The sequence below is a fragment of the Hylaeus anthracinus genome, unplaced genomic scaffold, assembly GCF_026225885.1.
Source record: "Hylaeus anthracinus isolate JK02 unplaced genomic scaffold, UHH_iyHylAnth1.0_haploid 0, whole genome shotgun sequence".
Taxonomy (NCBI): domain Eukaryota; kingdom Metazoa; phylum Arthropoda; class Insecta; order Hymenoptera; family Colletidae; genus Hylaeus; species Hylaeus anthracinus.
In genome coordinates this window covers 18,470,666-18,484,355 of record NW_026533254.1, presented here as the reverse complement: position 1 = coordinate 18,484,355, position 13,690 = coordinate 18,470,666, and the positions used below count along the sequence as shown (strand labels likewise).

At 29.3% G+C, this 13,690-nt stretch overlaps 2 protein-coding genes across 5 annotated transcripts in view; one reads left to right on the top strand and one right to left on the bottom strand.

Annotated features, from left to right (window-relative positions):
* Window positions 1–13,583, bottom strand: part of LOC128896399 (crossover junction endonuclease EME1) — a 106,002-nt gene extending 92,419 nt beyond the window's left edge. Inside the window, exons 1-3 of one of the 2 annotated variants that reach the window (XM_054159781.1) lie at window positions 12,152–13,583; window positions 12,038–12,091; window positions 11,770–11,898 (exon numbers count right to left, since the gene is read on the bottom strand). In XM_054159781.1, coding sequence (XP_054015756.1) covers window positions 11,788–11,898; window positions 12,038–12,091; window positions 12,152–13,444 — 1,458 coding nt within the window. In that variant the 5' untranslated portion in view covers window positions 13,445–13,583 and the 3' untranslated portion in view covers window positions 11,770–11,787. Of the gene's footprint in view, window positions 1–11,717; window positions 11,899–12,037; window positions 12,092–12,151 lie in introns of those variants that run through there. The other variant, XM_054159780.1, reaches the window with a different exon arrangement.
* LOC128896386 (exportin-7) lies at window positions 106–11,355 on the top strand. 3 transcript variants are annotated; one of them, XM_054159754.1, is made up of 15 exons: window positions 106–2,066; window positions 3,399–3,636; window positions 3,703–3,869; window positions 3,945–4,169; window positions 4,267–5,134; window positions 5,227–5,512; window positions 5,597–5,741; window positions 5,828–5,975; window positions 6,043–6,202; window positions 6,315–6,717; window positions 6,797–6,935; window positions 8,299–8,376; window positions 8,450–8,640; window positions 8,721–8,848; window positions 8,965–11,355. In XM_054159754.1, the coding sequence occupies exons 1-15, from the start codon at window positions 2,052–2,054 to the stop codon at window positions 9,062–9,064; spliced, it is 3,291 nt and encodes a 1,096-aa protein (XP_054015729.1). In that variant the 5' UTR covers window positions 106–2,051; the 3' UTR covers window positions 9,065–11,355. The 3 variants fall into 3 exon arrangements, 2 of the variants coding, with proteins under 2 accessions (XP_054015729.1, XP_054015728.1); XM_054159753.1 differs by lacking the exon at window positions 106–2,066 and having other exon boundaries at window positions 2,073–3,636; window positions 6,797–6,959; XR_008461980.1 differs by lacking the exons at window positions 106–2,066; window positions 8,450–8,640; window positions 8,721–8,848; window positions 8,965–11,355 and having other exon boundaries at window positions 2,073–3,636; window positions 6,797–7,066; window positions 8,299–8,360.
* Window positions 13,584–13,690: the final 107 nt, after the last annotated feature.

Here is a 13,690-nt window from a genome sequence, read left to right as displayed (position 1 = left end):
ATAGTAACTCAGAAATAATCTTAGCTGCTATAAACAAATTATCTTTTGACTGATGATCTCAGATAGATCATATTTTTCAATTTTTGTTTTTGGTTAGTCACATTTAAAAAATATATATAAATTATAAGCATGTCTTAAACAATACAATATACGTTAAAATGTAAATGTCATTTTCTAAAATTGTCATGCATTTATTAAGAATGTAGTAAACCGAACACGTCATAAATTCTCAGAATTGTCAAAGTATAGTACCTTTTTAAGATATATGAAAATATATCTTAAGAAATAATATGAAAATGATACGAATAGATTTACCTTATTAAAAAGTACGAAGCAAACTTACGAGTATGTAATTCCTGATTTTTATTTTCATGCATGTATTTTAAATTTTATACAATATAGATTTTGCAATAAAATTAAAATGTGACTACGTGCTAAAACAAGGGAAAGAAATGAACTATTACTGATAAAACGTGAAGTTACTTCACTTTGACATAACATGAGTAACAATTAGCTTTAAGTAGTACATTATTCTTCTATTATAACAATTTTTACATTAAAGGCAAAAAAATGATGAAAAATTGTGAACTGCATGTAGTCAAATTGGGTACAAAAAATTGTGATTTTTATGCTAGAACAATATCATGAGAAATTTTCTGTAATTTTAAGATATGTATATAAGGAACTTTAGTGCAAGCTATACTTTTGTAGTATGCAATATGTTCCGGATTCATAAAAAACTTTAACAAAGAGAATAGCATAATAATAATCATAGCAGGTATTACCATATTCTTTATAAGCACCATACTCCATTACATTACAGCTGTGTATAAATGCATACATATACTTTATTTAGATTGGGGTCTTAAAACACTTGAGTTAATAATTGCATTATTTTAGAGATACAAAATTTTCATTGCACAGAATATTTTACTTGAGGTCAATGATTGAGACAAATATTTCTGAATACAAAGTACACAACATGGTAATTGAAAGATTCATAATATCCTATTCATTTTTAAAATTTTGCAACAAGTGGTGCATTTTAATTGTAACTTGGTTGTTACATTTATTGAAAATAGTAGTACGACAGAAATATCTTTAAGAGAACATTGTGATGTCTATTATTAGAAATAACACAAAGTTTCATGTATGAAATTAATTACATAAAATTGATACAAAGGCTGTGGAAAAGCTATATTCGAAATACAATACCTATGCAACAAGATTGGAAACTTTTAATAGAATAAAATATCTGTCGTTATCCCTTTAATTTAATACCTTTAAAAGTCTAACAATGCAATTACATATACAAAATGAATACAAGATAATAAAAAATTTTTAAATTAGACAAAAAATTTTAAAAATAGTCATTCGTAACAACGAGTCCAGTTTCTGAAACATTTTCCAAACATACGAAGTTTACATTAATTTCATGTTCAACAAATTTGTACACATAACAAAAGCTTATGCAGTATTCGTAATAATATTTAAAACATTTCGATATAACTCACGTATCTTGCCCGTTAAGTGTTTTTAATAACGAATGTTCGAATACTTGCACCAATTTTCACGATTAATTATAATACGACATTGTGCAACCCAACCACAGAGTAGCAGAGAATAGGTGATGGTAAGTGACGGACCTGACGACGGTACCAGGTACCAGGTCCAACTCAAACGATCGTGTAGCTAACAGAAAATGCAGACAATCTGCGATCGTTTGGGTGGAAACATCATTACATCGCATCACAGAGTATTGGATTACTGAATGTTAAGTACTTTGGAGTACTTTGTTGATTAACTTAGTGAAGACACGACTTAATTTTTTTTTTATGTACGCGCGATAAATGGCATGTGATTATCATTTTTTTCTTCCATTTCCCGATATTAAACATTAAAGGTGGCGTTGCCGATGCTTCCAACCACTTCCAAGTTCCAACGTTAGTAAACGTCGCTTGGTCGCTTCTACATACATATATACATGTTGTATCAGTCAAGATTAAAGCATGTGATCCTGCCTTCATTGTAGATAATACGAAGCTGCGAAAATGGCGGACGAACAGGTGAGTTGCCGATCAAAATAATGTGCAAACCTCGAAACGCGACGAAGTTATTTACAACGAAGTGATTTCGAAAACCGTGCATCAAGTCAGCCGGTGGTAAATCGGTTCCGATTTGTGTGGTATTGACGTGTGTCCCGAACGTTTTGCTGTTGGGAAACACTTGAATATTCTTCGAAGCTATTGCACTGTTTGTTGCCGGACTACAGTGATTATTATTTTGTCGCGCTGTCAATGAAAATGCAATCACGAACTGACAAATTTCTCGGCCCACTGATTAAATGACATTTTATTATATGGACGAAACCGTGTTGCCGATGTGCGAGACTTTAACCTTGTTTTCGTGAATAGTATTGTGTAGATACAGTTTCCAAGTTTCTAAAGATAATTAATGGATGGAAATATCATCTACAGCGTGAATTTTATATTTAAACATTGTAATTTAAAAAAGTAACTTAAAATTACTATTAAAAAATACGGCATAACCTATCCGATACTCTTATTTTGCAACGTAAACTAAGATGTTTTCTCTGCTACTTCAATACGTTAGATCATTGTTTATCTGACATTCGGTACATTCAAACTTTCTTATAATTTAACGGTGTCTTATTCCGGTTTAATTGAAAACAAATTAAAACACTTTACGATATTTTCAAACCGTTTTCCTGATCGTTTGAAATTCACTTGATTAATAGTTACAAAATGTAAATCTCGTAACCTCAAAATATCATTTAAATTCTAAGAAAATAAATTAATATTCTGTTCCTACGTGTTGAACATTAAAAAAGCATTATTATAATATTGTTTGTCTTTCGTTTATCGATTAAAAAAGACAAAGTTTAAAAGAATTCATAAAATGAAACGATTAATGTTACTAAAATTTAATGTATTTAATAGAAAAGACTGTGATTTTTGTTACTTGCTTATATTAGTTTACATGTCACAGATATTACTTTAAAATAGTTTGTACAAACTAAATTTTCTCTCTATCGATCATTATAGTTTTGTTTTTTTTTTTAAAATATACATTCTTCTATAGAGTTTAGTATTTCATACTTTTTACTCTATACAACAATTATATTTGAAAAAAATATTGTTCGTTAAAAGAAAAGAAATTATAAATAAAAAGTATAATTTTAAAATTGTTTATTTGTTATAATCCAAAGACTATTTAAAAAATATACATTTTTTAATGTTAAATATAATAGAAAATAAAAATTTTCAAAGATTCTGAAAAGTGAAGCGATGGTTTTGAAGCTTATAGACTTGAAATACCTAAATGGAAATATCGTGGTATATGTTTGAATTGTGTCACTAAGAATGGATCACATACAGGAAGTACGGCAGCTGGAGTTGCTATGCAAGCAGTTGTACGAATCACAAGATTCTGCGCATCGTGCAGAAGCTGAAAAAGCACTTGTTGCTTTTCAAAATGCACCAGATACACTTACAAAGTGCCAGCTGCTACTCGATCGAGGAGATTCTGCTTATGCTCAATTATTAGCAGCCACTACATTGACAAAATTGATTTCACGTTCTGCAGGACTCAGATTACAACAACGGCTTGACATACGTGAGTATATTGGATAAATATTATAAAATAATTTATTTAAAGTTAATTTCTGTATTTTCGTTTTAGGAAATTACGTTCTCAACTATTTGGCAACTCAACCAAAATTACCAAATTTTGTGATACAAGCTTTGGTCACATTATTTGCTAGGATATCTAAGCTTGGTTGGTTTGATTCTGATAAAGATGAATTTGCTTTTAGAAATGTGGTCAGTGATGTAGCAAAATTTCTTCAGGTGTGATATAATTTTTTTATATTTTAATTTTATAAAATATTTTTGATAATTGTTCGATATTTTAATATAATACAGGGATCAGTGGAACACTGTATGATAGGAGTCCAGTTACTTTCTGAACTGACTTGTGAAATGAATCAAGTATCGGATGTTGACGCAAATAGGTCTCTCACAAAACATAGAAAAATTGCCAGTAGCTTCAGAGATACACAGCTATTTGAAATATTTAAATTATCGTGTACTTTATTGAGTACTGCATGCGAGAATTGTAAAAATTTAAATTTTACCGATGAAGCACAAGTATGTCTTTTCCTTTTTGTGCTATTCTTACAAAAAATTTAATGTTTTATATATGATCATATGATATTTCGATTTTCTTATTTATTGTTTAATTTAGCATGGTCTGATCAGACAGCTTCTAAAACTGGCACAAAATTGTTTAACATTCGACTTTGTTGGAACATCAACGGATGAAAGCGATGATCTCTGTGCAATACAAATTCCAAACAACTGGAGACCTATATTTCTGGATTCTACATCGTTAAAACTTTTCTTTGACCTATATCATAATCTACCCAACTCATTGTCACCTTTGGCCCTCTCGTGTTTGGTCCAAATAGCATCTGTCAGAAGAAGTTTATTTTCAAATCCAGAAAGAGCACAATTTCTAAAACACTTAATTAACGGTGTGACAAATATAATACAAAATCCGAGGGGTCTAAGCAATCCAGGAAACTACCATGAATTTTGTAGATTACTATTAAGGTTAAAAAGTAATTTTCAACTTGGAGAATTGATTTCGCTTGACAATTATCCAGAAGATATACAGTTGATTGCAAAATTTACAGTTCAAAGTTTACGAATATGGCAATTTTCACCAAATAGTTTACATTATCTTTTAACGCTATGGCAGAAAATGGTGTCATCTATTCCATATGTAAAAGCAGGAGATCGGCATTTATTGGATATATACACACCAGAAGTTGTAAATGCCTACATTACTTCAAGATTTGAATCAGTTGCAGTAATAGTTAGGGAACATTTGGAAGACCCACTCGATGATTTAGGAGTGGTACAGCAGCAGCTGGACCAAATATCGATAATCGGAAGGTGTGATTATCAAAAGACGTACACCTTGTTAATACAACTGTTTGATCAAGCTGCTAGAACGTATCAAGAATCACTGACACGTACAGCATCTCCAACTCAACAAATGGAAATCACTATAAGAGAGGGACAACTCACATGGCTTGTGTACATTATAGGTAAGAAAATAATTGTAAACTATTAAACACAACAAATATAAACAAAACAAGATATACGTAATGAGACAAATGTATAATATTTGAAAAATAAGGTGGTGCCATTGGTGGAAAAGTAACGTTTAACAATAACGAAGAGTACGATGCGATGGATGGTGAATTGGTCTGCAGAGTACTTCAGTTAATGAATTTGACTGACTCAAGACTTGCACAAGGTGGCTGTGAAAAATTGGAGTTAGCAATGTTGAGCTTCTTTGAACAATTTCGTAAGATATATGTAGGTGAACAAGTTCAAAAAAATCCTAAAGTATATAGAAGACTATCGGATGTTTTGGGCGTGAATGACGAATCTATGATACTCGGTATTCTGATCCGAAAAATGTAAGTATAGCGGAACATACGAAAATATCAATTAACCTTTAATGATTCACCTTTAATGATTCACCTTTAATGATTTATTTGCAGAATAACAAATTTAAAATATTGGGGCCGTAGCGAACAGATTATTTCAAAAACATTACAGTTATTAAATGATCTGTCTGTGGGTTATAGCTGTGTTCGTAAACTCGTAAAATTAGAAGAAGTACAATTTATGCTCAACAATCACACAGTATGTACAAATAACTATGCATTTACAATTGTTCCGTACAAAAAACGTTAGGTACAATAGCTGTATATGCTCCTTTTTATTAATAGGGAGAGCACTTTCCATTTTTGGGAAACAATGTTCCTGTAACAGAAATGCGTTGTAGATCGATGTTCTATACATCCTTGGGTAGATTATTAATGGTAGATTTAGGAGAAGACGAGGAAAGGTTTCACACTTTTATGTTACCCCTAACAGGTAATTTATATACAGAAGTATAGCATTACATTTACTTAATACTTATCTTTATATCGTTTATTTCTAGGTGCATTAGAAAGTTTGGGGCAATTAATGGGTGCTGCTGATCCTTCACTTTTTGCAGCAGAAGAAGCGAAAAAAGCATTAATCGGCTTAGCGAGAGATTTGAGAGGTTTAGCTTATGCATTTAATACGTCAACGTCATACATGATGCTCTTTGACTGGATGTATCCTTTCATTAAAGACACGATTCGATCAATGCATGATTGATGATTGATAATATGATATAGTATTACTTACTCAAGTTTTTAATCATACATTACCTTAATCCATCTATAGATATCCAAACTACACACCGATTTTATTACATGCTGTGGAATTATGGCATTATGAACCAGAAGTTACAACTCCCGTCCTAAAATTATTTGCTGAATTAGTACAAAATAGAAGTCAACGATTACAGTTCGATGCATCTTCTCCAAACGGAATTTTATTATTTCGTGAAGCTAGTAAAGTGATATGTAGTTATGGTAATCGTATATTGAATGTTGAAGTTCCAAAAGATCAAATTTACCCTTTAAAACTCAAAGGAATAAGTATATGCTTCAGTATGTTAAAAGCAGCTTTATGTGGAAGTTACGTGAATTTTGGAGCGTTCAGATTGTACGGTGACGAGGCACTAGATAATGCGCTTAATACATTTGTAAAATTACTTCTTAGTATACCACTACGTGATTTATTGGTATGTATTTGATTTAGATAAAAATTGCGTTTATAAACACAAGGAAAATTTGCTAACACATTCTTGTTGTTCTTGATAGGATTACCCAAAGTTATCTACGACGTATTACGTGTTACTAGAGAGCTTGGCACAGGATCATATGGTTTTCCTCTCCACCCTAGAACCCAGAGTTTTCTTGTACATTCTATCAAGCATCAGTGAAGGCCTTACAGCACTAGGTGCGCAAAAAGACTCCTATACAGGTCTGTGCGGCTGATTCTATCTTATTATGAGTCTCTTATCCTCTATGCCATGCCTTGGGGCTGTTAGTCTCAAATCATTTAGGCCAATTTCTACTTAAAATAGAAAGGTATTCGTCAAATATTTTGTTATGTTTTTAAAACATTGGAAAAGCTATGAATATTTGATTACAATTAAACCGTTGAAAAGTCATTTGTAATGAATTCAATATTGATACTATTTGGCGTTTACAAGTTTTCAGATATATTTCTACTCAAATTGTACCTGAACAAACAAAAATAATTGTTTCGTATTGCGCATGTATGGTTAATGGGACAATTCTTTTAATGATTTTATAATTACCGGTTGTTTACTCTGTTAACTTTATATAAAATGTCACATAAAGTTTTGGGCAGTAAAGAATTTATTATTCGAAGATCTCAACAAAAAGACTAGTTAATAAGGACATTTCATTTTTTTATGTTCATTTGCCTTTTGCATTGTTGCTTGGAATGTAAACCTGCCTCTAGGTATTAGTTATTGCCATAGTTTGAAACATATAATAATACTTGTGTATGCTGAGTAATTCACCTTCATGCATATAAAGAGAATGATTGAAACATTATGGTGTTATAATAGGCAATAAGAGGATTGGAGTTTGTAGAATCAAAACCCTATTTTTTATTACTGTAATGCTTTTTCAAAACCTTTATTCGTGTTTTTAGAATAATATTATATTAAACATTCAAATTCTTTATACCTTTAAAGTTGAATTATATAATGGATCTAGCACACATAGTCAGCCGCACAGCTGGCATGCTACTAAAATGTATGAATCTTTACAGTTATAAGTTCTTAATTTACTAATTATCATATGCATGATGTATTAATATTGTTTGTTTTTCATTATTTATGCTTTATTTTCCAATTGACATTCAATGTGCTAAACAATTTACAACCTATTTTGACGTGTATGTAAAATACCGATAGTTTCATTTCATTTCATTTCATTTCATTTCATTTTATTTTATTTTATTTGTCACTTAAACGAAGTAGTTATAAATGATTTTATTTTTCATTTTCTGTTTCATTGATTAATGTTGAACATTTCGAATTTTCTTTGTTTTCAAATAAAAATATATTTAAAAAACTGTACGATTATCGTATGAAGTAAACACATAGTTTTCAAATCACACATTTAAAAGGTAGGTTCCTATATTAAATTTCACGTTAATTGTCCTGATAATGTTTGCATGTGACTTTAAAGTTTTATTTTATGAATTACTCTTGTATGATTATTTGTGTCATTTGATTTCTGTTGCATACAGAATATGAAATAAGAATAAAGAAATTTCTTTACAGATACAATGGTTTGTACTGGTTGCTGTGCGACACTTGATCATATTGTGACATATTTATTTAAACAACTGTATCCAAAAGGTATAACTTATAACACTAGTGGTTATTACACATATGTATATATTATGTGTATAACATATACCCTTTTTATCAGGAGGCTATGCAAGAAGGAAAAATGCTGTAGTTCCGGGAGGAGGAGATTTATTCTTACAAGTTTTAAAACAACATCCTGAGATTCTTCAACAAATATTAAGTACCGTTTTAAATGTGATAATGTTTGAAGATTGTAGAAATCAATGGAGTATGTCACGTCCGCTCTTGGGATTAATTCTTTTAAACGAAGATGTGAGTGTAAATTAATTTTTCATCTAACATTCTGTAAAAAATATACTAGTGATTTTGTAAAAAAAAAATTATGATTTCAGTATTTTAATCAATTGCGAGAAAATATTATTAGAAGTCAACCAGTTGATAAGCAGGCAACAATGGCACAGTGGTTTGAAAATTTAATGGAAGGAATTGAAAGAAATTTACTTTCAAGGAATAGAGATAGGTAAGAAAGAACGAACACAGGAGTACAAGTGGTTCGATGGATAACAAACTGCCATTCTTCAAGAAAAATATGTATAAGAATAGTATCTATATGTTTACATATTTCTTTCATTTTAGGTTTACACAAAATTTGTCAATGCTTATAAAAGATATAAATGATACTTTGAAAGGACCTTATACGTCTACAAACGCTGTCTATGATATGATGACTATATGATTGTAGCGATATCGCTCTCTTTCTATTAGATTCTTCTAGGTTCTTGCCTGCCAAATGCTTGAATGTGTGTGTGAGTGAAACTATAAATTATGGTGGATTTAAAATTATGGTTTTAGATGAGTATAAAGATAATAAATTAAGTACAGTTGTTTTATAGAAACATTGTTTGGCTTCCTATTCTCTCATAACCTTACTTTGTTTTCCAAATTCTTTTGATCTATGTAATCATTTCAAATTTTAGCGTAACAAAACTCATTCATTTTTTAAGCACATATGTAGTATATTTATAATTTTAATATTAACGTAAGTATATGCACTTTATCCTAAATTTATAGACAGGAAGAAATAGATCCTTTTTATTACCTTTATACTCCTACCACTTTGATATAATACGATAATGGAACATGTTTATTCTTGCACGTATATTACCTACAATGATTGGCAATAAATATATTACATTTTGTAGATCCACAGTTCGTATACATTGATACATTTTTCATAGATAAATTTGTGTTGAATGCACATTACTTTCTGAAAGTGGTTAAAATATTATGAATCTATGATTAATACTTTTACCTCACTATTAATATAAAAGATATATGTATGCCTTTCAGCACGCATTTTTTTAATTTCCAGTGCCAAGAATCAGCTTTTATACATATTGTTCATTATATTTACACTTTACTTTAAATAAATAACATATCGTTTTACTTATTAAATAATATTGGAAGATGTAGTATAGAATAGGAAGCCAACTATATGAATTACTATCATACATTTTGTTCCATATTACTTTTACATGCAGCAGACTTCCATTTATTTAAACGTATTCATTATTTAAATATTTTTTATTATGAAATATATATGTCACAATTGTATGAACAATTTTTAACGATAATGGTACAAAATTGATGGAGTCACTATAAAGAGAAGTATTAACGTATCAATTATTTGAGAAACAGAACTACTTAAGTCTTTATGTTAACGAGTGAAGCATTCATAATACCATACCATAGGAGTCGTTATTAAATTGATGACTGTGAAAATTCCCTTACAAATGTATTTTGTTACTATTATTACGTAATTATAAGTGTCATTGATAATATTTTATTCAAACAAAATCTGTATCAAACATATGTTGCAAAAAACTATAGTCACCTGACTGTTAACATGCATATTGTAATTTTCTTGTATCTATTTATGCAATGCAAAGTACGGTACGGAGTTTTAAAATTACAATTCATTGCACTTCTGTAAATTATAAATGGCTACATATTTTTCAACAACTTAATTTTTTGTATTAAGGTTATGAATAATGTATATTATTGGCAAACAAATGTGAATTTCAAGAATAAATACATTTTCATTATACAAAGGCCAATAAAGTTATTTTACAAGTGACTATAACAATCATGATAAACGTATATAAGTAGTTTTCATTTTTTATTTAATTCCATTCTTCTTGCTTGTATTGTTGTTTTGTTCTATATTTATTTTCTCATTGTAAAATGCATGTTAACAGTAGAAGGTTAACAATTTTTTATTGATATTATATTTTGTACTATGAATAAAAGTATTTCGATGTTTTTTGTAACTTTGGAAACTAGATTTTCAATATAAAGTCGAATTTAATTAAAATTGATTTCATTGTGTATAGTTTTTTATACTTGGATAACATTTCTTTTGTAGCAATCAGATTGTATGATAATTTCAGAATACATTTTAAAGTCGAAAAAGCCATTGTTAATTTTATAACAAAGAGTACTGCCAGATCTATTTTTCTTCAAATGCATCAGTAGTTGTCACTTTGTATCTTTATACAAATTTATGGTTTATTTGAACATTACTATTGAGGATTTGTTAATTCGATTACATTGTTTATTACAAAATTTCTTTGTAAGGTTAATTACAACATTAAGCAGTGAGACATGAGTACACGAAGAGTACATGTAAAAAGTTCACATGAGAGTTCTCTGTAATATTAGTTTGTACACAGTTAATAGTTTGGTAAGACATATACTGTTTTTTTTTTTTTTTTTTTACATAAAACATCATTTAGGTTGCATCTACTCATTTATATGTTTTTTTACTGTAAAATAGTAGAGAGAAGTTGTTGCTAGAAAGCGACAGATGTCTTTTTTTTTTAAACAAATTTTTAGGCACTTTACATTTAATAAATATTTGTAAAAATGTTAGAAAATTACATTTATTAACCGACTGTCACAGTTAAATATCTACTGTAAACAATTGTATTGTATATACTTTTGGTATAGTAAAAATGTTACATTTCATATTGTATAAGGTGTCAAAAAATATCTAGCGCAGAATTAGACTAATTATTAAAATAGTATGTTCATCTATATATGTATTTAATAGTAAGACACATTTGTTTTCACATCTATGTTTGTGTTCATCGTTTAGTCAAATTATGCGCTAGAGTTTTAGAATGACTAATATATATGAGAAACGATTAAAGCTTTTACTTAGTTTTAATATCATTCGTTGTGTAACGTATAGATACGAATAATTACCTACTTTTTTTATATTCATGAAATGCGCAGAAAATTACACAAAATATACGAGTTCATTATAACTTTTGCATTTGATTACATGATTCAATAAGTAGAAAGAAATAGTAAAAAAAAAAACATCATTGCATTTCTATAAAATTTTTATTAGTAATCTTATCAAACTTTATTACATAAATAAATAAATATATATATTTAACTTAATAATCTTTCACCATCTTTGGATGTGAACATTGTATACATCTTTTTACTTAATTCGGGACCAACTTTACGCGTTGTTGTAAGAGGCCCGGCTGCTCTTCTAATCTGTGAAACATACGAAATATGTTTGTGAAATGTAAGTAAAAATATATTAATAAAAAACTTCATTTTTATCATTTTAAAACATTATTTTATATAATTTTCTTTATATTTTGTAAGAAATTCTGATTGTTATATTATTTACCAAAATGTCTCTCAAAAGGTTTATTCCTTCGTCGTATGTACAATTCTTGTATGCCTGAAAAAGAAATTGAAAGGATAGCACAGAGAATCTGATTGAGCTGTGTTTATTACTCACTTGCATCAAATCTACAGGACATGGATACACGGAACAAATTGCTTCTGCAATTTCAAGACTACTTAAATTAAATTGACAAAGTTGTTGTTGCCACAATCTTTTTAATCCATTGCCATCTTTATCTACATGTACTGTATTTCTATTATCTCCCATCACGTACCAATCAAATTTGCTTGTCAAATTTGTATTTTTCTCCAATTTATATGGTTGTTCTGCTATAGCTTTTGTACACTGATACACCATTAGTGCTAAGTCTCGAGAATTGTTAATTAATCTACTGCTACATTTATTAATTATTTGTATTTCATTAAGACACATTTCGAGATCCTCTCTCAATATTTCTGGGAAATTTTTAAACTGACAATTACTTTTAGTATTGGTTTTTTGAGTTTTACTTTTTGCTCTATTTTTAGTTGAATTCTTTGTTTGGTTTTTATATGTAAAATAATCTTCTATACCAAAAATGACTATCATTATATTGTAATTTGATAATGATGCTTTAATGTTAGAAATACTCCCAAAAAAGCTGCCATCTGCTACTTTTGTTACAGCTTCATCCCAATTCCAAAGTACTAATATTTGATTGACTTTTTCAATATCTACTACTGTACATATTTCATTGGTTTCATTAACATAACTGTTTTCAATATTTCTTTTCCATGTAATGCTGTTTGAAATTAATTCTTTGTTAATACTATATTTTATATTAGCATCAAGCAGTGTACTTGTAATATCAGTAATAAAACCGAAATTTTCAATACCTTTATCAAGAACAACTTCCATAAATTTCATACATTCACCAGGTTGAATACTTTTTGATTTCTTTGATGCAATTGTTTTCAATGCTTTTTCTCTGATTAGTTGTTCCTGCCGTTTTAATCTTTCCTCTATTAATTGACTTTTACTTTTCTTTGCTACAAATTTAGTAGTCTTTTGACTCTCTATCTTTTTGTTCAGTTCATTCAAATTTTGCGTGAAATCATACGAATCAGACACACCATATAAAGTTTTTTTAACATTATACTCTTTTGAATTCTCACGGGTGACAAAAAGATCCTTTTTTAACGTACAAGAAGGAATATTAAATGAACAGCTTTCATTAATGTTATTTTCTAAATCAACCCTTTTATCTGAATCAGCGGCATGATAGAATTTTACTGCAGGAAATTCAAAATCGTCCGAATCACAGTCGAGTGACGATTTTTTTCTAACCTCGTTAACATTCTGTACTCTATCATTTTCAACAGAGAAAACGGATTCGTCCGAATCGCTTAAAATAATAACTTCAGCCATTGTTATGAAATACGTATTACATATTTTTCAGAACGAATTTTGATATACGTAAACAGTATTTTGCGTAATTTGTTTAAACGATATGTACTTCAGTACTTCGCTAATAGGTGCATCCGTGCATGTCCATCCAACTTGATTGCATGATTGCATCCAATGAATGGATCTACGTAGAACCTATTAGTACCGCCATTAGAACCTATTAGTGACGCCATCGGTGGGATAACGCCCAAGTCTGTAGGGATAATA